The sequence below is a fragment of the Camelus ferus genome, chromosome 4 (assembly GCF_009834535.1).
Source record: "Camelus ferus isolate YT-003-E chromosome 4, BCGSAC_Cfer_1.0, whole genome shotgun sequence".
Taxonomy (NCBI): Eukaryota; Metazoa; Chordata; class Mammalia; order Artiodactyla; family Camelidae; genus Camelus; species Camelus ferus.
In genome coordinates this window covers 68,040,453-68,066,227 of record NC_045699.1, presented here as the reverse complement: position 1 = coordinate 68,066,227, position 25,775 = coordinate 68,040,453, and the positions used below count along the sequence as shown (strand labels likewise).

The 25,775-nt window shown below is 55.2% G+C and overlaps 1 protein-coding gene across 1 annotated transcript in view; it reads left to right on the top strand.

Moving 5' to 3' along the window:
* The first annotated feature begins 1,475 nt into the window (after nt 1-1,475).
* The window catches only part of NIBAN2 (niban apoptosis regulator 2), a 50,264-nt gene continuing 25,964 nt past the window's right edge, over nt 1,476-25,775 (top strand). Inside the window, exon 1 of the mRNA XM_032478465.1 lies at nt 1,476-1,750. Coding sequence (XP_032334356.1) covers nt 1,696-1,750 — 55 coding nt within the window. The 5' untranslated portion in view covers nt 1,476-1,695. The remainder of the gene's footprint in view (nt 1,751-25,775) is intronic.

Sequence of the window (25,775 nt, the reverse complement as noted above, 5' to 3'; positions counted from 1 at the left end):
GACTGTGCCCCTGCCTGTGCCCTGCTCCCTGGAATGCTGTTCCTTAGTATCTGCTGTCAAAATCCTGGTTTTTCCAACCTGTACTTCTGGTACTACTTCTTATGATTTTCCTCAAAACAGAATGTTCTGTTCCTTCCTCAAGCTTCTCTATGCTGTTGAGGGCAGGGACTGTGATGAATAATCGATGGTGGGTTCTATTTATTGAGATGACCCATCCTGGGCCAGGCACTAGTCACTTTGTTATTTAATCCTCACAACACAGCATTTTTCTCAGTTGACGGAGGAGGAAACTGAGGTTCAGAAAAATGCCACTTGTCCTGGGTCACAGAGAGGGGAGGACAGCTTGCATCCTCTCTTTTCATCCTCAGCATCCATCACTGAATGCGTGAAGAGTGCCTGCATCACATTAGTCAACTTCAAACTTACCTTCTGTGGTGTTGACAGGACTGAAGCACCCGTGTTCAGTGATGTTAACTTTTATTATCATCATTTGCTGGCTATGTCACAGTTATAGTAAGAGCTGTCTAATTACAGGGTGGGGCACACAGAGAAGTGGTAAGTACTCAGTCACGGAGGTAAGCAGGCAGAAACTGGAAGACCCCTGGGATGCAGTATGGGAGGTCAGAGCATCAGCAGCCATACAAGGCCTCGGCTAACCCTGTCCATGATTTGGGGATCCTAGTGGTTATCCTGTCTCTCCTACCAGCTTAGGGGATAGCCAGGGTAGGACTGAAACACATTCCTCTGGTAGCCATGACCCAATCATGCCCAGCCCTGCTGGCCTGGTACCCAAAGTCCATGCTGGTCCGTGGGTTTTGAATCTCAGTCTTTTACAAACTGTAAAGTTCTAGTATTTTTCCATTCCCGATTAGCCCTGTTCCACAAATACCCATATATCAAACTTGAAGAATGTCTGCCTAGTACTGGGACCAGGGGTGCCTTTGGGCACCAGCCCTCCCCGCCACCTCCTCTTTCCCTGCACTATTGTGCAAGACAGACGGCACACCTTGGGCAGGTCGGATCAAGGCCAGGGAACTTCCTGAGAGCTGGCGGTGGCGGGCGGGGCTGGGGGCAAGGGAGCACGATGCGGGGAGCAGGGGCGGGAGGAGCGCGCCTAAGGCGTCGCCTACAGGTCCCCTACGTCCTCCTTGGAGTGATTCTCTTCCCGCGCGGAGAGGGGAGGGGGTGACACCGAGGCTGGAGCCCCCCAGGCACTCTCGTTCTTTCAGATGCCCCCATAGCCTCATCTCTTTCTCCCTTTCGGTCAGGGTCCGGTGCGCCTCTCTGCGTCTCTACTCGGAATCCCTTCCTCCGACCTCCTCTTTGTCTCTGTCTTGCGGGCGGTCCCGGCATCCCCGGCCCCCTGCCCCGCCCGCCCGCCCGCCAGCCAGCCAGCCACGGAGGAGGGGGCGGGGCTCTGCTCCGGGGGCGGGGCGGGGCGGGGCGGGGCGCAGTGGGGCTGCTGTGTAGCGGGCTGGGGCGCTAGGCGGAGGCGGCCGCGGGACGGACGCGGCCGGAGCCGGAGCTCGAGCAGAGAAGAAGCCGCAGCCAGGGGCGGCGGGAGCGGCGGGAGCGGCGGGAGCGGCGGGAGCGGCGGGAGCAGGGCGGGCCGGCTCCATGGCGCCAGCGGCGTCAGTCTGAGCAGCGCGGGCAGCGGCAGGCAGCGGCCGGATCCCGCCGCGGCTTTTCCTCACCATGGGGGACGTGCTGTCTACGCACCTGGACGACGCCCGGCGCCAGCACATCGCAGGTGAGTCCAGGGCTGCGCTGCGCGCTCCGGGGGTCCGAAGGGGAGCCCTGGCCACGCCCCCATCTCCCTACTGCCTGCCTGGGTCTCCTGAGAGTCAGGCCCGGAGCAGGGCCGGAGTGGCTGAGGACCGAGACTGTCGTCCAAGCTTGTTTCTTCTACGTCTGGGCGCCCCTTCCCAGCCCCTTCTGAGCCCTCCCTTACCCCTCTCGGGGGCAGACTCAACCCTCAACCCCTTGGAGCCTCCTTGGAGCCGGGTCTTTTCGAATTCTCCAACATACTACCCCAAATGAGCTATGGGAAGGGTTGCAGTCTCCCCATTACCTTGGTTATCCTCGCCCGGAAGCAGTCCAGGCCCACTAGGCCAGCGTGTCCTGTCTTCCCCAACTGTCCCGGTCCCCCTCACACCCTGGCCCCAGCCTCAGTACACGTGGCCTACGCTTCTGGGGGACTGGCCCATCAAGGCCTGAGACTGAGCCTGGGGAGTGGGCCTAAGATAGATGGGGTGCATAGGAGGGGTGAGGCAGAACACCCTTGTCCTTTGGCTTCAGCACAGCAGGGTGCTTCTGCTGGCAGCTTGTTTAGGAGGCTGGTCAAGGCCAGAGCCCAGCCTCCTCAGTCTCCTCCTTCAGCCAACCCTTGTCCTAGCTGGTCACTGCACAGTGGCACTTCTCAGGAGGGCAGCTGCCTCCCTCCCCACTCCCCGGGGAGGGACTGCAGCAGGGTTCTGGGTTACTCCTCCTGCAGTCTGGAGAATGGAGAGGGTGAGACTCTCAGGCTGCCTAGGAAGCTCAGTTCTGGGTGAGGCTGCCTGGGTGGAATCCCAGCATCTGTTTCCCAGCCGTGAGATCCTGGACAAGTCTCTTATGTCCTAGCCCCTCAGTTTTCTCCTTTTCAAAATGGGGTGAATGATTTCTTCCTTATGTCCGGCATAGAGGAAGCCCCAATGCACAGGGTGCTGGTCCATGTAGGATGCGAGGGCAGCCTGTGGAAAGAGGAGGCCGTTCCTCTTGGCTGAATTTGCTTCTCCCTGTCTGGTGGACCCAGAGCACTGTGTCTGCCTACACTTATGATGTGTCCTGCAGTCCTGTAGAATTTCAGCAGCTGTGTTCTGCCCACTCACACCCCTTGAAAACAGGAACCAGGGGTCCCTTAATGCCATGTTTCTACCCCGGCTGGGCACAAAGGAGGTGCTGAGGAAGGTCCTGATACTGTGGTCCTGGGCCCAGGGCCTGACATCCCCTTTTGTGTAGGGCCTGAGGCTGGGCCCAGGGGTGAGGGTGATGTAGAATGAGTCAGACCCTTTCCAGCCTCAGACCAGCAGGAGGTTAAGTCCTGGAACACTTGCTTGTAGGACAGGCCTGGACTCTGGGAGGAGGAAGGCTGGGGCGGAGTCTTCCTGTCCCCTCCCTGTCGGTGGCAGCCTCCTGGGGCACTGTAACAGTCCATCCATTCAGGACCTCCTGTTGGGGCCCCCTCACCCCGCTTGGGTGGGGTGTGCTGGGTCTGCTTCGGTGGGGTTTTTCCTGCCCCCACACCCAGCTCTGGCTCTCCCCACTTCCTACCTCCTGGGCTGAGAACTGCCATTTTACAGGGGAGGAGACAGGCCACAAAAGGTGAAGTGTCCTCTCCTGGACAGGCTTGGGTTTGTGTTGTGGATACCAGGCTGGGTGGAGGAGGCTTGTGCCCACTCAGAGCCTGCTGGCCTCTTTCTTCTCACCACTTAAGTGCTATTGATAATAACCCTCTTCAAATGCCTCAAATTCCTGGTCCAGGCTCACCTGAGGGGGCTCCTGAAATACAGGGAATACAAGGTGGGAGTGGACGAGGTCAGCAAGCCTCCAGCCCCTTCCCAGGGAAGTGAGCTGCCTCGGAAATCTGCTGGAGGGGAACGAGGGCATACCTTGGCCACCTCCAGTGATCCGTGCACCCTCCTCACAGCACCCCGAGGAGCCGCGGCACTTGCAGGCAGGACAATTAAAATTCCAGAGCCCTCTCTACCCAGGGCCGCCCCTGTAGAAAAGTCAGCCTTTGGAATATCCCCTCCCACCGTACTCTGAGCTCCAAGGCTGGTTAGGGTTCCTTGGCTTGGCCAGTGGCTCCCAGAGCTTTGCGCCCGCCCCTGAGCAGGTGAGCAGGTGAGTGCCAGCCTGCAAGTCCTGGCAGGGGTCAGGCGCGCTCTTGCCCATGCTGCTGTTTTGCTGTCACGGCACCTTTCATCTTGGGATTTCAAAGCCCCTGGCAAGCAGGGGCTTGTTCTCACACCAGCGGCCCCATGGGGCTGGTGGCAGATTGATTCTCTCGTTTCACGGGGGACCTTGCGTGGAGGAAGAGCTCCGGCCTGGGAGCGTCACCTTGGGCAGCCACTTACTTACTCTCTCCGGGTCTCAGCTTCCCTCGCTGTGGCCGCAGAGGTGTCCACCCTGACAGCCAAAGTCCCTTCCGACTCTGAGGGCCCCACATTTTCCCCACAAATCTCAGACTTGAGCCAGCTCAGGGTCCCAACATTGACTTCACAGTGGTGTGTTAGCTGGTGTGATCTTGGTCCAGCATCTGAATCTCAATTTTCTTATCTGTAAAATGGGAATAATGAGATAATTGGGGTAAGAAACTTGGCCCAGTGCTTGGGGCATGGTAAGTGCTTAGCAAACAATTGCTATTGTTATTGAGATTGTCTCTGCTCTCTAGTTATTGAGATTGTCTCTGCTCTCTAGTTATTGAGAGCGGCCAGGTGTTTGGACTTTGAAGGGACCAGTTGTAGCTGTGGTTCAGGTCCTGTTTCTCCGATGTTTGTCCAGCCCCTGGGGTCAGGGTTGATGCTGGTTTCCTGGATGCAAGAATCCACCTGGGTTTTTAGAAACCTTGATTACCTTCTGCATTGGCTTATGTGTGAGATGGATGTGGGCCACCTGGAGTGGGTCCAGAGGGCAGCGTTGGGGGACCCATATGATTAGAAGGAACTAGGCCATGGAGAGGTGGGGGGTTAAGCCAACTCACATGTCCTACCTGGCGCAGAGGCCAGGACAAGGATATGAGTAGAAGTGCTTGATGGCCTGTGCCAGTGCTGCGTGAGGGCTCCTTTGCATATGGTCTGAGCCACATAAACCGAGATTCAGCAGGTTAAGGAGTGAGCTCACTGTTGCTCAAGATGTGCAAGTAGAGGCTGGGTGCTGTGACCTTGGCGGGCCCTGCCTGGTGGGGTGGGGGTGCAGCTTCTGCTTCAAGGATAGCCTTGAAGGACTCAATCATTGCTCTGGAAATTCTGTTGACCAGGATGAAATTGTAGGGGGCCAAGGAACCCCCCCAACACAAACCCACATGCACATACACATAGTGCCCCAAAGTTTATTACCTGAGAGGGCTGTGGGGAAGCTTGCCAGGACCTGTGCTCCTCCCTTCTGCTGGCCTCACCTTGCCCCTTGCTAATTCTTTTTTTAAATAGCAGCTTTATTGAAACATAATTCACCGGCCAGCCAATTCACCCACTTAAAGTGTACCATTCAATGGTTTTTTTGTATATTCACAGAGTTGTGCAACCATCCCCACAATCAATTTTAGAACACTACATCACTCATAAAAGAAATTTTACGTGTTAGCAGTCACCCCCGCTTCCACCTGGTCTTTCCCAACTCTAGGCAACCATGCTCATGTTGTCTAATTGCAAAAGTAATGCACACATAGACAATTTGGGAGTGTAACATGAAAAAGAAGGAGAGTTATTCCATTATCCCCTCTTTCAATCTCACTCCCCAGAAGAAATCCCTCAAGATCAGTGTGTCACTGTTTCCAAACATATCTCTCTGTGTTCCAATGCATTTAGCTCTGTTTGTAAAAAGAGGTGCAATGGTATGTTTCTGTGGTTTGACTTTTTTCACTCAGTGTATTGTGAACATCCTTCCATGTCAGAACTAATGAGTCTGCCTCCTTCTTTTGGTGGGTTTCTTTCTGTGCGTGGCGTGGTTTATTTACCTAGACCCCTGTTAACCAATATTGGGTTGTTTCCTGTGTTTTGCTAGTAATCACGGTGCTGTCCAAACCTCCTTGCATGTATCCTGTACCAGATTCCGGTATCAAAGGGGCCTCAAAGTGGAACTCCTGGGTCACATTCTGATGTATTGACACAGAGCGTCTGAAAAGGCTGTAAACATTTGACACTCCCTCCTGACAGTACATGGGACCTCAGTACTGAATATCACCACCCTTTTGACAATCAGATATGAGGAAAAGGGTGTCGAACAAAGTAATTAATGTCTTTTACCAAGTTGATTTTAAAAACCTGCCTTTCCTCATTTGGGCAATGCTTGTAGGTCACAGGACTGAATGGGGAGAGGTGTCTGAATTTGGTCACCACCTCCCCCCCCCACCAGGTGCATGGCTTCTTGGATGCTGCCCTGGGCTTTGCAGGGGGAGACCCGGCTGGCCCCTGACCCGAAGCAGTGCTCCGCCCCGCCTGGGCTGCTGCCCTTAGCTGAGGTCTGGGTCAGCCCCTGGGGGCGAAGCGTCTGGAGATTCTGCCCTGCTCTTGTGTCGTCTTACATAACGTGCTTTTGTTGGCGCTGACCCTGCCCTCCCCCCTCCATCCAGCCTCCACTCTGTTCCTTTCCCATTGCAGGGGCCTGAGCCCCGGCCTCCTCGCCTTCTCAGAGCTGCCTCCCACCTCGCCCCTCATCTTTCCCACACACACAGCCAGAGACCTTTCTAATCCCAGACTGGGCCCCGGGCCTCCCTCCCTGCTGCCTGAGGAATGAAGTTTAGAGACATCACTCACCACCATCCTGCAATAACTATTCTTTAGTGGTATTTCCCTTCTGTGTTTTTGTGACACATTGCTGAGACCATGACTCAATTTGTGACTTGCTTCTTGCACTAAACGATTTATAAGAAACATCCCTCCCAAGGTCACTAGAACTTTCCTGGAAGTCTTTCCACAGGCTGCATCTTGTTCCACCCGAGGCCATCCATGCAGACTTTTCTTAGCCTTCCCCGCAATGCGGGACATCGCCATACTCCACTGTGACCAGACAGGTGGTTTTCAGGGGCAAGTTGAGTCACTGTGTTTGTTTCCTTTCCCGCTCTGGTCAGCTTCCCTGCTGAAGACAGACTCATCCTCTTGCCCTGCTTCCCCCCAGCCTGCTTCCACCAACCTGGGCATTTCAAGGGAGGCCCATTCCTGGGAGCCCCACCCCTCACACCTCTGAGCATCTTTCCATGGGGTGTGGGCTCGAAGGGGCTGCCTGTGTTGCAGCTGGGGACACAGACTGATGCCCATGGCCCCTGGGTGTTATGTAACCAGGTACCTCTTGCTGCCTCCCCAACCTGCAGCCTGCAGGGAGTCCGCTGATTTGTCTCCTGCCTGAGGATGGTATTTGATGGAGTAGGGACGGGCCCCACTAAACCTGTAAGGTTAGCGGTTGTTTAATTGAGCATTTACTCTGTGCTAGGCCTTCCTTTGTCTCACTGAATGCATGCCCTCTGCCTCCCTCCCCAACATTTTATAGGCCAGGGTGGCGGGGCGCGGGGCACTGTGGCAGAGAAAGTCAGTGGCAGGCCCAGACCGGAGAAGCCATGTTCCGCAGTGACCAGACAGTTCCTCATGCCCAGAAAAGGCCCCAAAGAGGGGCAGCCAGTTGGGAGAGGGGGCTGGGGAGGAGAGGAGCCGAGTGGGAACAGAGGCATGTGTCAGAGGCTCCCGTGGGTTGCACAAATCTATCCCTCCCGTCATTACTCAGCCAGACTCGTCTGACTTTGGCCAGTCCTGCCCTCCTGCCGTCGCCCCCTCCTCCTCCGAAGGCAGAGCTCATGACTCACTTCTGCCTGGGTCTGGTCGCAGCATCCTCCTGCGGTTGCAGAAATTCCTAAGCTGCTTTTCCTTCTCCCGGCCCCACCCCCACCCCACCCACTTCCCCGCCCGGGATGGGGGTTGGGGGGAAGAAGGGTTTTCTCTAGACGGTGTTGGGCAGAGTTTGAAGGAAAGATGTTGGCAGATGCCTAGGATTAAAACCCTCCAGGGTGGAGCGGAGCCATGCCCCTCTCTGGGTAGAATCTTAGGGCCTGAGTCACGGAACGCTGCCATCTTCTGATCTCACAGATTTTTAAAACTGGAAGAACAGGAAGTGCCCATCTCTCCAGGGCATCTGGTTCCACCCCCTGGGAACCATCTCGGTTAGGAGACATGCTACCTCTAGCCCATAGAGGTGAGGGGACCTGCCTGGTGACACAGTGGATGGTAAGTTAGAAAGAAGCAGGGAGTCCAGAGGTCAGGGCAAGGCTCTGCAGTCAGACTGCTTGGGTTTGAGACCCAGCTTTGCCACTCAGTGTTTTGGGGCAAATTGGTCACCTTCTCTGAGCCTCAGTGTCTTCCTTCTATAAAAAGATGACAAACAACAAGGTCCTACTGTATAGCACAAGGAACTGTATTCAATACTTTGTAATAGCCTATAATGAAAAATAATATGACAAGGGTATATATATATATATAACCAAATTGCTATGCTGTGTATCCAAAATTAACATGATATTGTAAACCAATTATACTTCAATTAAAACAATGGAATTACATCCTGAGAAATCCATCATAAATTGAAAATATCATAAATAAAAATGTGCTTAATATAAATATAACCTACTGAACAGCATAGCTTAGCCTAGCCTGGGTCTTAAACGTGTCCAGAACACTTAATGTTAACCTACAGTTGGGAAAAACCATCTAACACAAAGCCTATTTTATAACAAATGTTGGCTATCTCGTGTAATTGATTGTAACTGTCCTGAAAGTAACATACAGAATGGTTGCATGGATAAGGAAAAAAGAAAACCCAAGATGACGGCTCTAGTTTCTCAGGGTGTAGACCCAAGAGTGACAGCTCTTGCACCGTGCAGCACAGGGCTGGTGAGTGGTGAGAACACGACACATGGCAGCTATTATAACTGACACTTCATTGAAGGAGATGGGCCAGGTCTGCCCTGCAGCCTCAGGCACCCCAGCCCCCTGCTATGTGCTCTGGGAAGTTGGCATGTGCCAGGTTGAGGGGCACCGGCCTGTGGCCCTGGACACCTGCGGCAGTCAGCAGGCACCTGGAGGGTGGTGACATGGGCTGGAGTTTGCCTACTCTGTGTCTGGTATTGGGCAGGGCACGGAGAATAAATGGGCAAAAGACAGATGGGAACACACTCACCTTGCCTGGCCATGTTTCCAGCATTATTTGCTTGATCTGGATCTTGAGCCTGGTCCTGTGGCTATTTGCTATGTGACTCTAGACCAATGGCTATGCCTCTTTGTGCATTTTCTCCCTATCTGTGACTCCAAGGCCAGAATCTACTCCTAGGAATTTTATGTCACTGAAAACCCTTCCCTAGTGGCCTTGAGGTGCCTTCTAAAGGCAGGGCTGGATGGGCTTGGATGTTAGAGGTTGAGGGAGAGGGTCCCCGTCTGCATGCCTGTGAAACCCTGCAGGGGTGTGGTAAGCTCAGGCCCCAGACACACTTGGTCATCCTTTTATTCATTCAGTCAGTAGTTATTGGGCACCTACTGTGTGCCAGGCACCAGGGACACACTGATGTACAAACTCTCACACAGCCCCTGCTCATGTGGTGCTGCCTGGCTGGCCATCCGTCTGCAGGTGAGGGGTGTTCTCAGCGGGGCAGACCTTCTGCAGGAAGTGAGAGAGGGGGCCTGGTCTAGTGGGTGAGGGAGGGATGCACTGCAGAGGAGGGAGCCACAGGGGCTGCCTTAGAGAGGGGTCTATGTCCTGAGTGGCCCGGGGAGGCCTAGGAGAGGGGGTGACAGGAGATCCCAGTGGTGAGAGGGGCCTGAACCAGTGGGGATGGGGTACAGTCAGGGGACGTGTGTGTGTGTATGTATAGGGGTGATGGAGCAACCATGCCTTGGTGATGGTGTCATGTGAGGCGGGGAAGATCTGGTGGGTGTTCTTGGTCCTGTGGGATTGATGAACCCCATAAGTTGTTTTATCGAGGTAACCAGTGGTCCTGCAGCCTCTGCTTCCATTCTTCTGATTATGAGAGACTTGCTCCTTTCCTTGGCAACTGTGGCTGTGAGAACCTGTCCTTCCAAGGGCAGAGTGGGAAGAGGGATGGGCTTGGATTCTGAGGACCTGGTTTTGAGATCTTGTCTCAGCTGCCCTGGCATTTGGCAGGTGCCTTCCCTTTTCTAGGCCTCAGTTTCCTCATCTGTAAAGTGGGCTTAACGGTAGCTCAGACATACTTGGGCAGGGGTGTGGGAAGGGCTTTTTGCATTTAAGAGAGCATGGCCCGTGTTATCACTAGTCATTACTGTTGTGTATAGCCCATGATAGGACGTTGGCCAAGAGAGGCCCTCCTCAGGGAGATCAACAGTGTAGAGTGTGGGCCAGGGGACCAGGTGTAAGGTCCATGTTCAGGGCCCACGTGCAGGGCCAGGGGCTCTGGTGGGTAACTGGGCACCCGGGAGGGGCAGAGGAAGAATGAATTGTGGTTTAAAAGTGTGAACCCCACTTTCCCACCTACATATCTGTGGCCAAGCTAACTGCAGGTACTGTCCTCCCCCCAGCAGAGCTGTTTGTGTTCAACCAAATTTGTTAAGCCAGAATCTTCTAGAAGAGGAGTCCCTTGGGCAGGAAACTACTCACCCTCTTGTGCTCCACCCGCTTCTAATTCTCCCCACCTTCCGGGAGCCGATTACAGGACAGCCTGGGGGGCGAGAGACTCAGGGCTGGTGCCAGGTGACCTTTGGCAGGTCCTTCCTCTCTGGTCTTGCTTTGCCCATCTGTGCAATGGGGCAGTAGCGCAATCTGCAGCACCCTCCTAGCTCTGATCTCTTGGGAGCCTGTGGCCCTTGGGCTGTGTTGAAGGCGCAGAGAAGATGCCCAGCAGATTCTTACTGCGTGATGCCATCTTGCTGTGGAAGGAAGAGCCCCCGCTCTGAAAACTGTCTTGTGCTGGACCTGGTGGGGACGAAGCAGTGGCATGAGCCCTGATCTCATGGGACTCATGCCATCCCAGAAGCTTTCATCAAGCTGGATGCAATGTGGTTTGTGTCACAAAGACAGAGGATCTTTGTTTTCCAAAGTGCATGTTGGTTTGGTTTTAAACTTGGTCAGCCCAACTCAAGAGGCAGCGTGTCTGGCCTTGACTGGGAGGCAATTGACTCCTGCCTCCGGGGACTCCGTGGCCTTGGGCAAGTTATTCTCCCTCTGGGAGCCCCAGCCAGTGGTAAAACAGGAAGGTGAACTCGGGTGTGTGACGATTCTGGGAGGGAGTTGCCCCTGGCCTGTGGGGGCTGTGGAGTAATTGGCAGTTCCATTTTAGCCAAGTCCTGGGGGAAGCAGTGTCATTGGCCCTGACTAGCCAGGAATTTCAGGAGTGATCGGACATTCAGAGGGGAGTGGGCTGACAATTGCATTTCTGTTTCAGTTTTTGTACTTGCTTTCTTGGTTTGTTTTTTGAAAGTGTTCCCTGGAATGGGTGGGAAGGGGAGAAGGGAGAACAGGGCTGAAGCTTTTGGGTGCTCTGGCCCGTTGGGTTGCAGAGCCATGGTTAGCATGGAAGGCTTGCTCGCGGTCTGGTCTGCTTGGGCTAGACCCCCCACCTCCCCCGCCCTGAATTTGGAGCTTGCAGATGGGCTGTGGCTGCTTTCCTTTTTCTGGTCCAGACCCTTCCTACTTCTAGCCAGGAAGGACCCTTTGTAGATATCTAACCAGTCCCCACCTCCGATTCGTTACTGAGTAAACTGAGGTCCAGAAAGAGAAGGGGACATTCCCAGGGTCTCAGGGGCCGCAGACTTGGGACAGGAACCTGGGCCCCAGACCCAGGCATAAAGCCTTTTCCATTCCTGGACGCCCTAGACAGTAAAGACTGGTCAGGGTGGAGCGATTGGCCCCGGTGGGGCTGTGAAGGTTATAATTTTGAAAACTGAGTAAACAAACAAGCCCTCCGTGAGAGAAGCAGCCCGGTGCTGGCCTCACAGATAGGCCTGTGTCTGAGGAGACAGCCCCGGCCTGTCCACGCGCAGACAGCGAGGTGTTGTCAGGCTGAATTCCCCCCACCCCCACTCCCGTATTTAGGGCTGCCAGGAAAAGGGGAAGGAGGGGAGAGGCCCCATCTCCCAGGGTGACCACTGCTCCTCCAGGCTCTGCTCAGCACAGTCACAGCTCACTGTGTGGCTTTGGTCGAGGGGCTTCCCCTCTCTGGGCCTCAGTTCCCCCTTCCCTACAATGGGGGTGATCTTGTCTCTCAAGGAGGGTGATGGGGGTGGGGGGTGGCGATTTGAGCTGAGGGTTCAGACACAGCGAGCCCTTCCTCTCGTCCGGACCCGAGTCTTTGTGGCCAGAGGCGGGGTCCGCTCTCGGAGCAGAAGGGTTACTTTCTCAGTGACCCCGGAGCCTGCGCCTGGGGACAAGCGTCCATTCTGAGTCAGGCTGCTCCGCTCAGCTTTCCTGTTTTCCCCATGAGATGGTGGCAGAATCTGAGAGGTTGGGGGTTGGGCTGCCATCTGGCCTGGACCCCCCCAGGGTGGGGCCCAGCAGACTTCCTGTGCGATTAGGGGCAGAGCCCCTTCGCTCCCCTCCCCTCTTCCTGAGTCCCCTGTGTGGCCTCTGAGAGTCCAGCTCCCGGCTCCATGCATAGGAGCTTGGTCTAGCCTCCACACTGGGCCTCAGTTTTCCCCGTGGTTCAACGAAGGGGTTGGATAAGAGCCTCTGGAGGGCACTCTGGGTCAAGTTCTAGACCCTGAAAGGCCCTGCAGGACCCACAGACTAACCCTGCAGCCAGGAACACTCTTCCCTGGGCCCGCTCATGTCAGGCTGGGTCGGGGCCTCCTTCTGGCGCCTCACATGGTTGTGGCTCTGGGTTCTCATCTGTTCTCATCTGTGATACGAGCACCACAAGGACTCGGTCACCGTGGGCTCCCCTGAGGTGGCCTCTTGGGACAGAGCTTGCTCCACCAGCTACTAACCAGGTGCCCCTGGGACAGTTACTGTGGCTCTTAATGCCTTGGTTTTGCCAGCTGTAAAATGGGAATGATAACAAACGACTTCCCTTTTATATTAGGTATGATTATAATGTGGATGTTAAATTGCATTATGTGCATTTGTCAACTACATTTATGCATACTTAACACAGTGCTGAGCACAGTAAATGCTCAATAATCAATAGCTGTAATTAACATGTGTTAGTTTATATTGTTTTGATTCCTTCCTTAGCAGTGAATGAATGAGTAAATGTCATCACAAGGTTTCCATCTCATAGCACGGGGGCCCAGAGCTGTTTGGATGAAGGGTCTGGTGGGTGCAGAGAGTGCCTTGCGGGGTGTAGAGGGGTGGGGCAGACATGGGCAGGGTCAGGGCCCTGGCTGTTCTGACTTCCCCTCTGCCCGTCTGGAAGGACTGTTTGGGCCCCTCCTCTGCCGCGGCTGAGACCAGAGGCACGGAGCGTGTGTAGCCGCACACACAGCTTCCTTCCTCCCAGAGTATATTCCTCTCAGTCTGACTCACTGGCTTTGAGTCTTTTGTTCTTGTCCTTGAGCCCTAAGGGTATGGCTGGGAGAGGCAGTGCCCAGGGACCGGCTCTTGGATGGGCTGACCCTTCCCCCTAGTTCCGACCCCTCTGCGCTCTGGGTGCTGGGCTTCCAGGACTGAGCCCTAGTGTGACAGGCTGGGGACGGGCCACCTGGGTCCTGGCACCCTCGCTGACTCACTGTGTGTCAGACACAGGAGTGCACATTGACCAGGGGCCTACTATGTGCTTGGCACCCAAACTAAACTCCCCCAGGCCCTACCCGTGTAGAGATCAAAGCCCAGCCGGAGAGATGCATTGAGCAAATAGTTACCAGCCAGTCATTAATTAAATAATTATCAGAGGGCACATGGTGATGAAATGACCCGCTCCTGGAGAGCTTGCCCTCGTGGGCACTGCGCCAGGCCCGGGAGAAGCCTGTCCACAGGATCTCTCAGAACTGCCTGTTGTTTGCCCTCCTGTCATGTGAGGAAACAGGCCCCTGGTGGCCAAGGGACTTGCCCAGCCTCCTCCCAGCAGCCGAAGACCCTTCCCCTCCTGGTGCCTCAGTTTGTCGTCAGGAAAATGGGCCCGTCCGGGAGGGGAGCTGTGACAGAGGCCAGGTCCTGCCGCTGGCCACACCCAGGGCCTGGGCTGTCATCTGGGTTTTAGGATGATGAACACCAGCTTCAGGGAAGGCACAGCTGCAGTGCTCACCTGAGTTTGTAGCCCCCGAAATCCTTTGTGCGTCCCAGGGCAAAAATACCGGGGGCAGAGGCCACTGTGACTGAAGTGTTAGGTCCTTCTAAAGTCTAGGTGGGAAAGGGATGCTCGGGGAGGGTGGTCCTCGCCATCCCCCAGCAGCAGTAGGAGCAACGGCAGAAAGGTGGCTGAAGCCCCTGGCGAAACCCACCTGGCAGTCCACATGAAGAAAGGTTACATTACAGCCGCATTTAAACGGGGGAAAAGGGAGCAAAACAACGTCAATCAGTAGGTAATGTTCAGGGGTGTAATACGTGGCCCTTGAAAGTGACAACGTGCTGTATGTTTGTAGGAAAAAGTACGAAGGGACATTCATCAACATGTTAATAGAGGTTTTTTAGAGGTGTTAGGATAATGGATTATTTAAAATTTTCCTTCAGTCTCTCTTGGTTTCTTTTGCATGGTCAGTATATTAAGTAAAAAACAATAGCCCTGTTGACTGTATTTTGGGGGAAAATTTGATTCTTTTGTCTGACTCCAGAATCGAAGCCGCCCCAGACTAACGAGCGCTCCCTGGGTCACAAAGCACAGGGCAGGCTTGGAGAAAGGAAGATTCTGGAAGTGGGGGTGCTTAAGTTGGGTCTCGAAGGACAGGATGGATTTTGGCCGCCAGAGTTGGGGTACAGGTAGGTGGCGGGAGTGGCCTAGCATAGACCCTGCCTGTCCGTGGAGGGGAGCTCTGGGGACTGTGGCTACAGAGAGGGTGGCAGGAGCCCCACCAGGCACAGCCTTGAGTGCCAAGCAAGAGAATCAGGGCACAGAAGCCCTTTCTCACCAACATTTATTGGCTGGACTTTAGAAATAGATTTTATCTCTGCTACTCTGGGGAAAAGTAGCAGCAAACATTTATGGGGCACTTACTCTGTGCCTGACTCAGACATCTGTGGCTGTAGATGAATGAGACTGGGGCTTCAAGCCAGAGGTGGTGGGTTGATTCCACAACATGGAGTCTCTCTGTGCCAGGCAGTGCAGGTAGGAACAGTGGGGTGGTGAGGAGTGGGTGGGTTCTTGGCCAGCTGGGTGAGTTTGTGACCCACCAGTCCTGCAGCCCTCAGGTGTCCCGCTTACTGCTCCAGCCAGAACATGGCCCCAGGTCCCCTGGGTGATGTGCAGGCATGCTGGGTGCTTAGTGCTGGGTGCAGGCTGCTGAAGGTGTGTGGGGCAGACAGCTGGGCTCGAGGACCACTTTCTGCAATGCTCGGGGCTTCTCCTTGGCCTGTCTTTATTGTGACCTCAGCTTTCTGTACCTCTGTTTTCCCATCTGTAAAGTGGGGATGGCATAACTGCCTCTGAGAGTGTTGTGAACTTTATGACGGAAGCCATGCCTGGTTCCTGGCACGCAGTGAACACTGGAGTTGACAGTTTCTGCCCTTGGAGTCCAGCGCCCCCACAAAGGTCAGAGTTTCCCTCCAAGAGGAGCCCTGGCAGGCTGGACTCGAGTGACAGGATGGTGTTAGGTCAGGTCTCGGCAGTGAGCCCTGACCTCCCCCTCAGACCTGCCATAGCTCCCACCTGCCAGCATCCACCAAAGGTCAGGTCTTCAGCCCCTGGAAGCTTGACCTTTCAACTTTGAGCTTCCTCAGAGCCCCCACTTTTATTATTGTTGTAATTAGAAACTATCTAATATCAAAGACAAATTAGAAAACAAAGAGCGGTAACAGGAAGAAAATGAAAGTCACTGATAATCCTACCACCCAGAAACAGTGGCTTTCAAGCATCTTCCTGATGCATAAACAACAGTGGGCTGTGGGCACCTGCATCCAGGTCATCCCCCTGCAGCGTGTCGAGCTGCAGAATATTCTATTATGGCCCCAATAGTCTGCCTTTTAACTTGCTCAGCCAAACCTCTATCACTGGGCGCTTGGGTTGTTTCTGTTTTTCACTGTTGCAAACAGTGCTCTGTTGATCAGCCTTAACCATTTCCATGGGATTAATCCATCGATTCCACCGCTGTTTGAGAGCCTGCTCGGTGCCAGTTCGTGTGTGGAGCTGGAGGTGCCAGATGGGGAGGTGGCCGTGGTCCTCGGCCCCGCAAGGACCCCTTTCTGGGAGGACAGACCCGGCATGGAACCCCAGCTGAGGTGGGGGTAAGGGTGTCTCTGGGAGCCCAGGGAACAGCAGTGAACCAGGCTTGGAGGGTCAGTGAAGGCTCACAGGAGAAGGGATGTCTAGGTGAGACCCAAGGGGTGAAGGAAGAGGAGAGCATCATAGGCAGAGGGGCAGCTGTGCAGAGGCCCGGAGCCGGGAAGTACAGGTCTTTGGGGGAAGCAGAATCTCCCAGAATTTCTGTTCAAGACTCCAGAAATTGGTGATCTTGCTGTGATTCTTGCTGACCATGTGCACCACACTTTGGGAGTTGTTTTTCAAAGTGCTGGTCCATCTGTCCCTCTGTGGGGCTGGCATCTTCTTCTAATGGGGGATTACAGAGCAGGGTGACCTGCCTGCCCCAGGTGAGAGTCCAGCACCCCTCCCCCTCCACTCTACCCCTCCCCCCAGCTCAAGTGCAGGGCCTGCTCAGCTCCAGTTTCCCAGGCAGTTTGCAGGTGCTGGATCATTTCACAGAATCTGCCGGAAGAGGAAACTGAGGATCCAAGCTTAGGTGACAGCTCAGTTTGCCAGACAGGGTGGTGACCTTTTCTGCTGATGATGTGTGACCTTGGGCTGGCCTGGCCGTGCCATCCGTGTAGGAAGCGCCCTACTGGAATTGGAGAGCCCCTGGCAGACAGGGCCCCTGGGGCTGGGAAGGGCCTGGGAAGGGTCTGTCCTCAGGCCTGCGCTGGCCTTTCTGGAAAACCCCAACCTCTTCCTGTGCCTTAAGATGCCTGGGAGACTGGATCGAGGCTCCCAGCCAGGGACAAATACTTGTGTGCTTGGTTCTGTGCTTGGTGCTGGGGCTGTGTCATGAAAGAGACAGACAGGGTCCCTGCACTTATGGGGGAAACGGACAGTAAACAGTTAATTGTTAAAATAAAGTTGTGCTGATGACTAACGGGGTTCTGACCTGAATTAGGGGGTGGTCGCTGTCAGGGACAGGAAGGCATCAGGGCCTTGAGGGTTCAGCGAGATGGAGTCCAGCCTCTTCACTGGACAGACGAGGAGACGGAGAGCCGGGGGGGATGAGAGACTTGCCTACAGTCACCCAGTGGCAGTCAGGTGCCCAGACTCAGGGCTCAGGGATTAACCCTGCATCACTGCCTGGAATCCATGCTTGGAATCTGTCATTACTGCTAGGGGAGACAAGTGAGCCCTTCCCTCCCGACCCTTACGGGACCCCCGGAGAAGCAGATACAGAACTTGGGCTTGTTGGCTGAGAGCAGTTTCCCATGAAGCACAGATGGGGGTCATGAAGGCACCTGGACCATGGCCTCACCTGGGCGTGTGAGGCAGGTGTGGCCTCCCCAGGGATTTGTTCTCATACCTCCCCTCTGGTCCCTCTGCAGCCCGAGGAGACCTGCAGCTGGTGACCCTAGGGTGGGGCAGGGCCTGTGTGCTCTACTGGCTCAGGGGGGCCAGGCCACGGGAGTCTTGTGATTTGAATAAACTTTCCATCTTCTATCTGCCCGAAGCCTCTCCATGTCAAGGGTCCCTGGCATTCCAGCCAGGGATTGGGTTTCCTTCTGGCCCAGCCGCAAGCACAGGAGTGAATTTTCATATTGGCTCATCTTCCTCCCTGCCTCCCACCCCCGGCTTGTCTCCCTTGGCCTCTCCCTCCCTGGCTATGAGCCCTCCCTCTGCCCCCACCCCACTTACCTCCGGACCCACGGAGTGAGCACTGCAGGCAGCGCTGTGTGTGTGTGTGTGTATGAGAGACACAGAGAGAGAAAGAAAGAGACGGAGGGGCACGGGGGAGGCCTGGGTCCCGAGGCAGCTTGGGAAGGAGCCTGACTTGCACTTGGTGAAAAGTGTGGTGTCAGAGGGCACGGGGCTAATGAAATGTGTGGGATTTGTATGTCTGTGTTAGTCCTTTTTCTGTTAGGCTTTGGCCACAGTAACTGGCACTTATTAGTGATTGGTTTTTATTAGAACAGCTGTGGGCATTTATCAGTTCTTACCAACAGGCAGGGTGCCAAATACTTCTCACACATTGTCTTTAGTCCTCACAACAACTCTGAGGTGCTTGCTATTTTTACCCCCATTTTATGGGTAAAGAAACTGAGGCTTGGGAAGATCATGGTCAGTAGCAGAGCTGGGTCTGTCTGGTCCCAAAGTTTGTGTTTTTACTGCTAACCTTCCACCTGAGATAGAATCTTCTCCACAGCTTCCTTGTCAATCAGCCATGCAGCCTCTGCTTAGACACCTCCAGTGACAGGGAGCTCCCCACCCCACAGGGTCACCTGTCCCATGCTGGGCATCTGAGATAGAAAGCTCCTTCTGGAGTCCTATTTGTCGTGGGTGATTTGAGTTGGTCACTTAAGAACAGGCTCCATTTTGGCCAGGGCATGTCTATGACTGGATTTCCCCAGCATCTCTTCCCTGGAAATTTTCCAACTCTTGTTTTGGGACATGAGCTAAGTCCTCCCTCCTTTCTCTTAGCAGTCCTTACCTGTACTCACCCCTTTACAGTGCCATTTGTCACATACTGAGCAAACTTGACTTTGAAACTGTACAAGTATTTTTATTAGTATTGATCTGGACATCTTAGTCAATGCAATAAGACAAGAAAAAGAGAGAGAGAGTGAGAAATACAAGATACCAGGAAAGCAAGACACTGTGGTCCTGCCCTGCTGGAGTTCAAAGCACTTTTCCATCTAGCCTCGCCCACCCCGTGAGGCTACCTGTGGGAAGTGGAGAGTCAGAGACAAGGCCCTCCCCCACCCGCAGTGCCTCGGAGCAGAAGGGCTGTGGTCCGCCGAAGTTTGGTGGCTTGCGGTTCGTTGGGTGTTTTCTTTCAGAATCTTCATTCATGTTTCTCTGTCCACTTCCCCTTTCTGATTAGTTAAGCTCTGAGGGACAAGGGCCCGGAAAGACTGGACCCCAAATGTGTCACCTTCTCATCCCCTGCGAGGCCCACTGAGGGACCAGGTGGCTGCTGTTTTGGTTCCACTTTTCTGGTCCCCATTTCATGGCATGAGACACATCACAGAAAACTGCCAGTAGCACAGGTGGATGCGCCGTGGGACCCCTGAGCTTGTGAAAGACCCCACTCCCCAGCCCACCTGTCAACGCTCTGGCAGGTGGAACTCCTTTCAGTTATTCAGTCCTCACCAGGGATGATGTCAGGTCTGTGGATTTACTCATCTCCCTGAATCCTCATGACAACCTGCCCAGGTGGGTACTGTTGTTACTCCCATTTTACACAAAAGGAAACTGAAGTTGAAAGAGAATTAAGCCACCTACCCAAAGTCCTATAGTCAGTCACCTGCAGTCAGGGTTAGTATTTGAACTGAGTTGGACCGAATTTCCAGAACCTTGACACTACACTGTTCCGTGAAAGTGCCCTTCTTGACGCAGGAAGGTACTCCTAAATATTTGTGGAGCGTATTAATGCTTGCTTTCTTGCGTATCTGAATCTGTGCATTTCCTGTGTCTTCGGCTTGGCACGCTCTCCCGGCCCAGCCCTCCTCCTTCACCTCGCCACACTTCTTCCTGTCTCGGGTGCCACCTCTTCCTAGAAGTCTTCCCTGACCTGCAGGCTGGGCTAGCCGCCCCTCCTCTGGGCTCTTCAGCTGCTCCCAGCCAGGGACTCACTGTGCCCCACGTAGGTTTTGTTGACATTCTGTCTCCCTCGTTAGACAACAGGGCCTGGGTTTGTCTAACTCACTCCTGAATCCCCAATGCCCCGTGGTTGCTGAATGAATGAATGAGGGCAACACAACTTAGCTTCTCCTTCATAAGTAAGGCTGTTGTCATCAGGACCAGCACAGAGTGGCTGACCTATGAGGGTGATTATGTAAACATTAACCTCCATCCCCTCACACTTCGTCCCCCGTTCCTACTGACTTCTCAGCAACATCCCTCGCCTCCGTGCTCTTTTTTCCCTCCTTGCCATACCCACTGGAGCCTGAGAAGCTAACTATCCCCAGTGCGCAGAGGAGCATGCCGAGGCTCAGAGGCGAGGCCACAAACCACGGAGCTGGAATTTGCTCCGCATCTGTCTGGCTCCCAAGCCAGGGCTCTTTCTGGGGCAAGAGACGGGGAAGCGGAGTGGGGTGGGCAGTGCGAGGAGGTTGGTCCCCCGGGGGCATCTTGCAGCTCTGGGTGTCCTCCAACCTTTGAATTTCCCTTCGATCCTTTCTACATGGCTGTGCTGCCCAGGGGTGTGGCCTTGGCTGTGGCAGGGCCTGGTGCAGGACACCATCCTCAGTAGCCCACCCCGAGGCATACTCCACAGAACAGAAGTGGGGCCCCCGGCCGGTCCAGGGTAGGTGTGGGTGGGCTGGCCCTGCCCTGGGTGGGAGGTGCTGCCGGGGGCCTTGGCACCCCTTCCCAGCCGCCCCAGCTGGGGTCTGTGTTCCCAGGGAGCAGGGCTCCTGGGTCTGGACTCCCAGAACAAGCCGCCAACTGTTGGCTGTGGGTAACAGGCTGCCGCCAGGCGGGGAGCGGGGGGCCAGAGAAGATGAGAGGGCTTTTGTTTCCCTGTTTGTGACAAGATGGGAATTGGATTCCTCCCACTAAGGCTGCCTCCTCGAGGTATAAGGGAAAGGGTGGGCGGGTCTGTTGTCTGCCTTTTTTGGGGAGGTATTTCCCTGGGCCTCCACTTCAACCACCTCCCTTCTTCCCTTCTCAGGCCCTCCTGCCTCAAAGCACACATTTCCACCAGACCTGGGTCGCTGAGCCATGGTTAAATATTTGCTAAGTGAGAAGAGCTTTAAAGGCAGCCTTGTGAGGGATCCTGGCTGGCTCCTCCTGGCCCCAGCACTGCCTTTGTGATGGGAGACTCAGGCGGCCTCTGCCCTGCTCAGCCTCCTTCCCAGGCCTCCAGGGAGGCCATTTTGGCATCTGAAACTGGGTGACCGTCCACCAGGGGTTGTTCATTCAGCACTTGTTTATCGTGCATGCACATAGGCCAGACGTGAGCTGAGCTGGGTGCTGGGGAGATGGCGGGAACCAGGTCTCTGTCTTTGGGGGTGGTACGGTCATGGTGATGGCAAAAAGTGCCAAGGAGAAGTGGGGGGTTGTGGTGCTGGAGGCTTCTGGGGACTGGGCTTGAGGAGGAGTGTCCTGAGGAGGTGACATCCAAGCCTGTAGGGGAGACGGCTAGGTGGAGAGGCTGGGCTCTGGGAGAGCGTTCTGGGCCAGAGACCCCAAGACCAGAGCCAGCTTTCCTCTCTGGGTGCTGAAGCCCCACTGACTTCTCTCTCCCCACGCTGCTGTCTCTCCCCACGCTGCTGTCACGAGGAGCTGGCCACTGACAAGGTTGGCTGCCTCTTCCCCATTCCCCCTGCCTCAGTTTCCCCATCTGTCCCATGGAGAGCTTGAGCTTGATGTCAAAGTGCCCTTCCCAGGTCAATGGCCTGTTGTCAGTGTACATGACTGGCCCATTAATGAGGGAACACACCAGAGCAGAGGTGCTACAGGTCCTGAAGGTTAAGATCACAGCCATGTACCTTTATACAGCTCATGTGGCCCTTTGTGAACAACAAAAGCTGACATCTTCTGAGGTCACTTTGACTCTAAACAACAGAAGCTAACATCTCCTGAGGACCCTCAGTCAGTGAGTGAAGTAGGGTGAATATCACACTATGCCCATTTTACAGACAAAGAAATTAAGGCCCAAGGAGGCCATTCTGAGCTCCGGGTTTACTTCTTGCTTGGAACTTGGCCCTGAAACACCTGCCTCTGTGAGAGACCCACTCTTCTCTACCAAAGCTGGTGCCACGCTGGGTGCCTGGGATGAAGAAGTGACCGAGGTTCTGCCCTGATCCTGGAGCTGCCCAGCAAGTGGGGAATGTCCCCGGAGAGAGTCAGTGAGTGTCCTGAGCTCCTTTTCTGTGACCTGCAGTTCTAGGTGTGGGGGTAGAGCAGTGAATAGAGGCTGACTTGGCTTCACATCCTGGTTGTGCTCTTACCTGTGTGATGTTGGACAAGTTAGTTCACCTCTCTGGGCCTCAGTTGCCTCATCTATAAATGGGTTTTAGAATAAATCTGGGTGAGGGTTAAATGGAATAATGTTGATGATAATTATTAACATATATGGTATCTGCCGCTGCCTAGCACTGGGCTCAGTGTTACATGCATGAGCTCATGCCCCACTTATTATTATAATTACATGCAAATGGACAACTGCAAGACATTGTGATGGAGATGTTTGAGCAGGGCCCTGAAGTCTGGCTAAGAGTTTGAACTGTGGAAAAGAAGGGGAAGGGAGCTCCAGGTAGAGGGCACAGCACAGGTGAAGGCGTGGAGGTGGGAAGTGCTGAGACACGTGGGAAATGTCCAGGGTGGGGCCATCGGGAGGTAGGTAGGATTGAGATCCTGGACCGATTTGGTGTCACGTGTTTGCGGGCGGCAGTGTGCCAGGCCCTGTGGTGGGTGCTGAGAATTCAGTGATGGATGAGCCCAGCGAGAGCTGTTACAAAGAGTGTTGCATGACAGTCTCCTGTATGTTTCCACATCCTTGAGAACCTGGGTTCAAGTCCCAGCCTGGATTCAGGCTCCTCCATGTGACAGCTGGCTGGCTTTGGACGAGCCGCTGGTCCCCACAACCTGTTTCCTCAGTGGGGTGGTATCTGTACCCACCTGCCAGGGCCCAGTGTCAAAGTGAAGCCAATCCCCCTGCAGAGGGCTGGGTGTCACCAGCCAGCATTGTGCCTCACCAGCTGTACAACGCCAGTACAACGCCTCCTTAACTGCCCTGTGCTTCCGTTTCCCGCTCTGTCCGCGGCAGTGAGAGGACCCTCCCTCCCTTCCTGGGCCGTTTCGATCTCCCACGTGAAGCACGGAGCTGGCACACGGCCAAGTGGCAGTCATTCCTGGACTGTGGTGTGCTGTGGGCTCTGTGTTCCAAGGAGAGGCTTCTCCTTGTTAATAACTGGCCCCAGGGAAGGGGTGACCCAGCAGAGGGTCCCTTCGGGGCCCCTGAGGCTGACGGAGGGGAAGCCTCGAGGGTGGCAGCCACCTGCCTGGGGAAGACGGACGCGTCTTGCACATTCTCTTGGCCCCTGTGTCGGGCATGAGCCTCGCTTTCTGGGATGAGGAATCTTTGGGGCGTGTGTGGGGAGCTGTATTGCTAAATGAGGGTGGTGGCTCCCCACCGGGGGTGGCCCTGGCTTCGGATCGCTGCCTCTGGCCTCTCACTCTGGGCTCCCTTTCCGTTTCTTCTTTGTGCCAGGCCCTGTCCCCGATGTGGTGGGTGCTGCCTGAGGGAGTCAGATGGGGAATAGCCCTTTACCTTCTGTGAGGGTAGGTGCAGGTATCACCCAGCCTGGGGACGTCCTGGTGGGGAGGGACAGTGCAGTGGAAGGCTGCGGAGTGAGGTGAGCTCAGCAGAGGAGGGCAGGTGTCTCTGACCCAGAGAGCAGCCTGTGGAGGGCCCCATGGCAAGGAAGAGCACTAAGGGAGGGGCCTGTGGGTGCTTGATCTTTGTTCTGAAGGCAGTGGGAGTCATGGAAGGTTGTTGAGCAGGGGGTGTTCAGAATGAGAGTTGTACCAGAAAGATCGTGTGTGTGGGAAGGAGTGGAGAGGGTTAGAAATTTGGAGGCTGCAGCAGGCATAGGATGGGAGGGGCCTGTGGGGTCAGTGACTAGAGATACAGTCTGGGCTGAGCTGTACTGGCTTCTTGACCAGACCCTCATCAGCTAAGAAGCCCATCTCACCCCAATGGCCTCCAGATGGGGAGCAGGGTGCAGCTGGGGTGGGAATCCTCTCAAGTCCAGAAGTAGGATGACCCTGGATCTGTGCCTTGCCATCTCTGGGTGCTGTCCCCCTTCTGGACAAGGACTGGCTTGCAGGGGTGGGGCCCTCAGCTGTCCTACCCCTTCCTGGCTTTGGCCCTGCAGGGCTCCAACTGCTTGTTCAGGCTCTTCTCATGGGCCGGCTGCCAGTCCCCCTCCCCTGCTGGCCAATGGAGCCTGTCATTACCCTCCTCCTCCTGGCTTCCTCCTTGATTACAGGTCCTGAGCAGGAGCATTGTCAGCCTTCCTGACAGTGGCCACCTGCAGGACCAGTGCTGTGAGGAGCTCCTGTCCATGGGGGCTGGCAGTCTGGAAGGTGGAGATGAGATGCATTTGCCCAAAGCTTGGTTCCCTGTTAACACTCAGACTGTTCTGGGTCCATATAATTTACAAGCTGTGTGACCCAGAGGAGTCACTTAACCTCTCTGGATTTCAGTTTTCTCCTATGTAAAGTGGGGACAACACATAAAATAACTCATGTAAACGTGGAGCACCATACTGGGTGGGGAGGAGCTGCTGAGCAAGTGGCCTTTGCTGTTACATGTTAGTAGTGACAGTAGGGGTGGCCCAGCAGAAGTGCCTGGGCTAGGCACTGGGAGCCGGCATGCCAACCCAGCTCTGTCAGGACATGCTGTGTGACCCTAGGAGAGTGTCTGCACTGCTCTGGACCTCAAGCTTTCCCTGCTTTCCCAGGCAGATAGTGGAGATGGTGGTACTCCGGACAACTCTGTGACACAGAGAAACGGAGTCCCGGCCCCTGCTCTGCCTCTGCGGTTCCTTCGGCTCTGGGGTGGGTGGGGTTGGTATCTCTGGCTGCCTCCTCTCCTCCCCTCACCCCCCTGCTCTGGCCTGCTCCCCCTGCCACCCACCCCAGCCCCATGCTCTGGGAACCAGGCAGGCAGGTTGTGGGCTGCCCCGCCCTGCAAGGTGCTGCTCTCCTGGTTTCTGTCGGCAAATCTCTCAGCCCTGAAACTGGGCTGGCTTCATGGGTGAGGTGTGTCCCTGGAGCCCACTGGAGGGACCGGATGAGCCAGGGACCGGGCTGGCATAGTGCCCTCAGCTCGAGCCAATATAGGGCTGGGACCAGCGTGAAGCCCCCATGTTTGACACAAGGTGACGTGATCTCGGCTGGAGATCATCGTCTTCGTCCTGGTGCCCCGTCAGCATGGGAGGGTCCCGGACCCCGGCTCAGACCCTGCCTCTGCTGTTCCCCAGGGACTTGGCAGGCACTCTCAGTTCTCTGAGGCTCAGTCTCTTCATCTGAAGCATTCCTCAAATTCAGGCATCACCTGCCTCAGGGCCGAGTTGAGGATTGGTGGGGGCTGATCAGGTAAAAGATTTAGCACAGGTGTGGCGTGTGCTGGGCTTGGGAGGGCTGTGAGAAGGCAAGGAATCTCCTCAGCCCAGCACCAGAGGCTCTCCGTTCTCCGAGGTCCCCTGCACTCCTTCCTCCCATCCTCAGTGCAGCAAGTCCCTTCTCTCTGAGCCTCATTTCCCTCTCTGTACCATGGCCGCCAGAGTCTCCAGGGAACTTCAGGCCACCTTGGGCCCTCCCCAGTTCTTACCCAGCCCCCACTGTCTGAGCGCAGGAAGTAGCGTGATCCTTAACGATCCTTAACGTTGTCAGTTTGGAAAATCAGAGATTAATGTTCTTCCGGCCGCCTTGCTGGCTGTTGGTGCTGATCCTGGGGTTGGGCCAGGCCAGGGGATGCTCAGCCTCTGTTTCAAGGGCCTCTCCCTGGGTTAGAGGAACTTTGGACAAGAGATGCTTTATAGGAGCCCCCATAATGACATGCCTCCTCCTTGCCAGGGTGAAGTGTTTTATACTCGTTAGCTGATCTTATTATAAAACCCAGTCAGGCAGATAGGGGGAAACAGAGGCTCAGAGAGGGGAAGTACCTTGGCCAAGGCTGCACAGCGAGTCGGCAGCAGAGCTGGGACTTGAA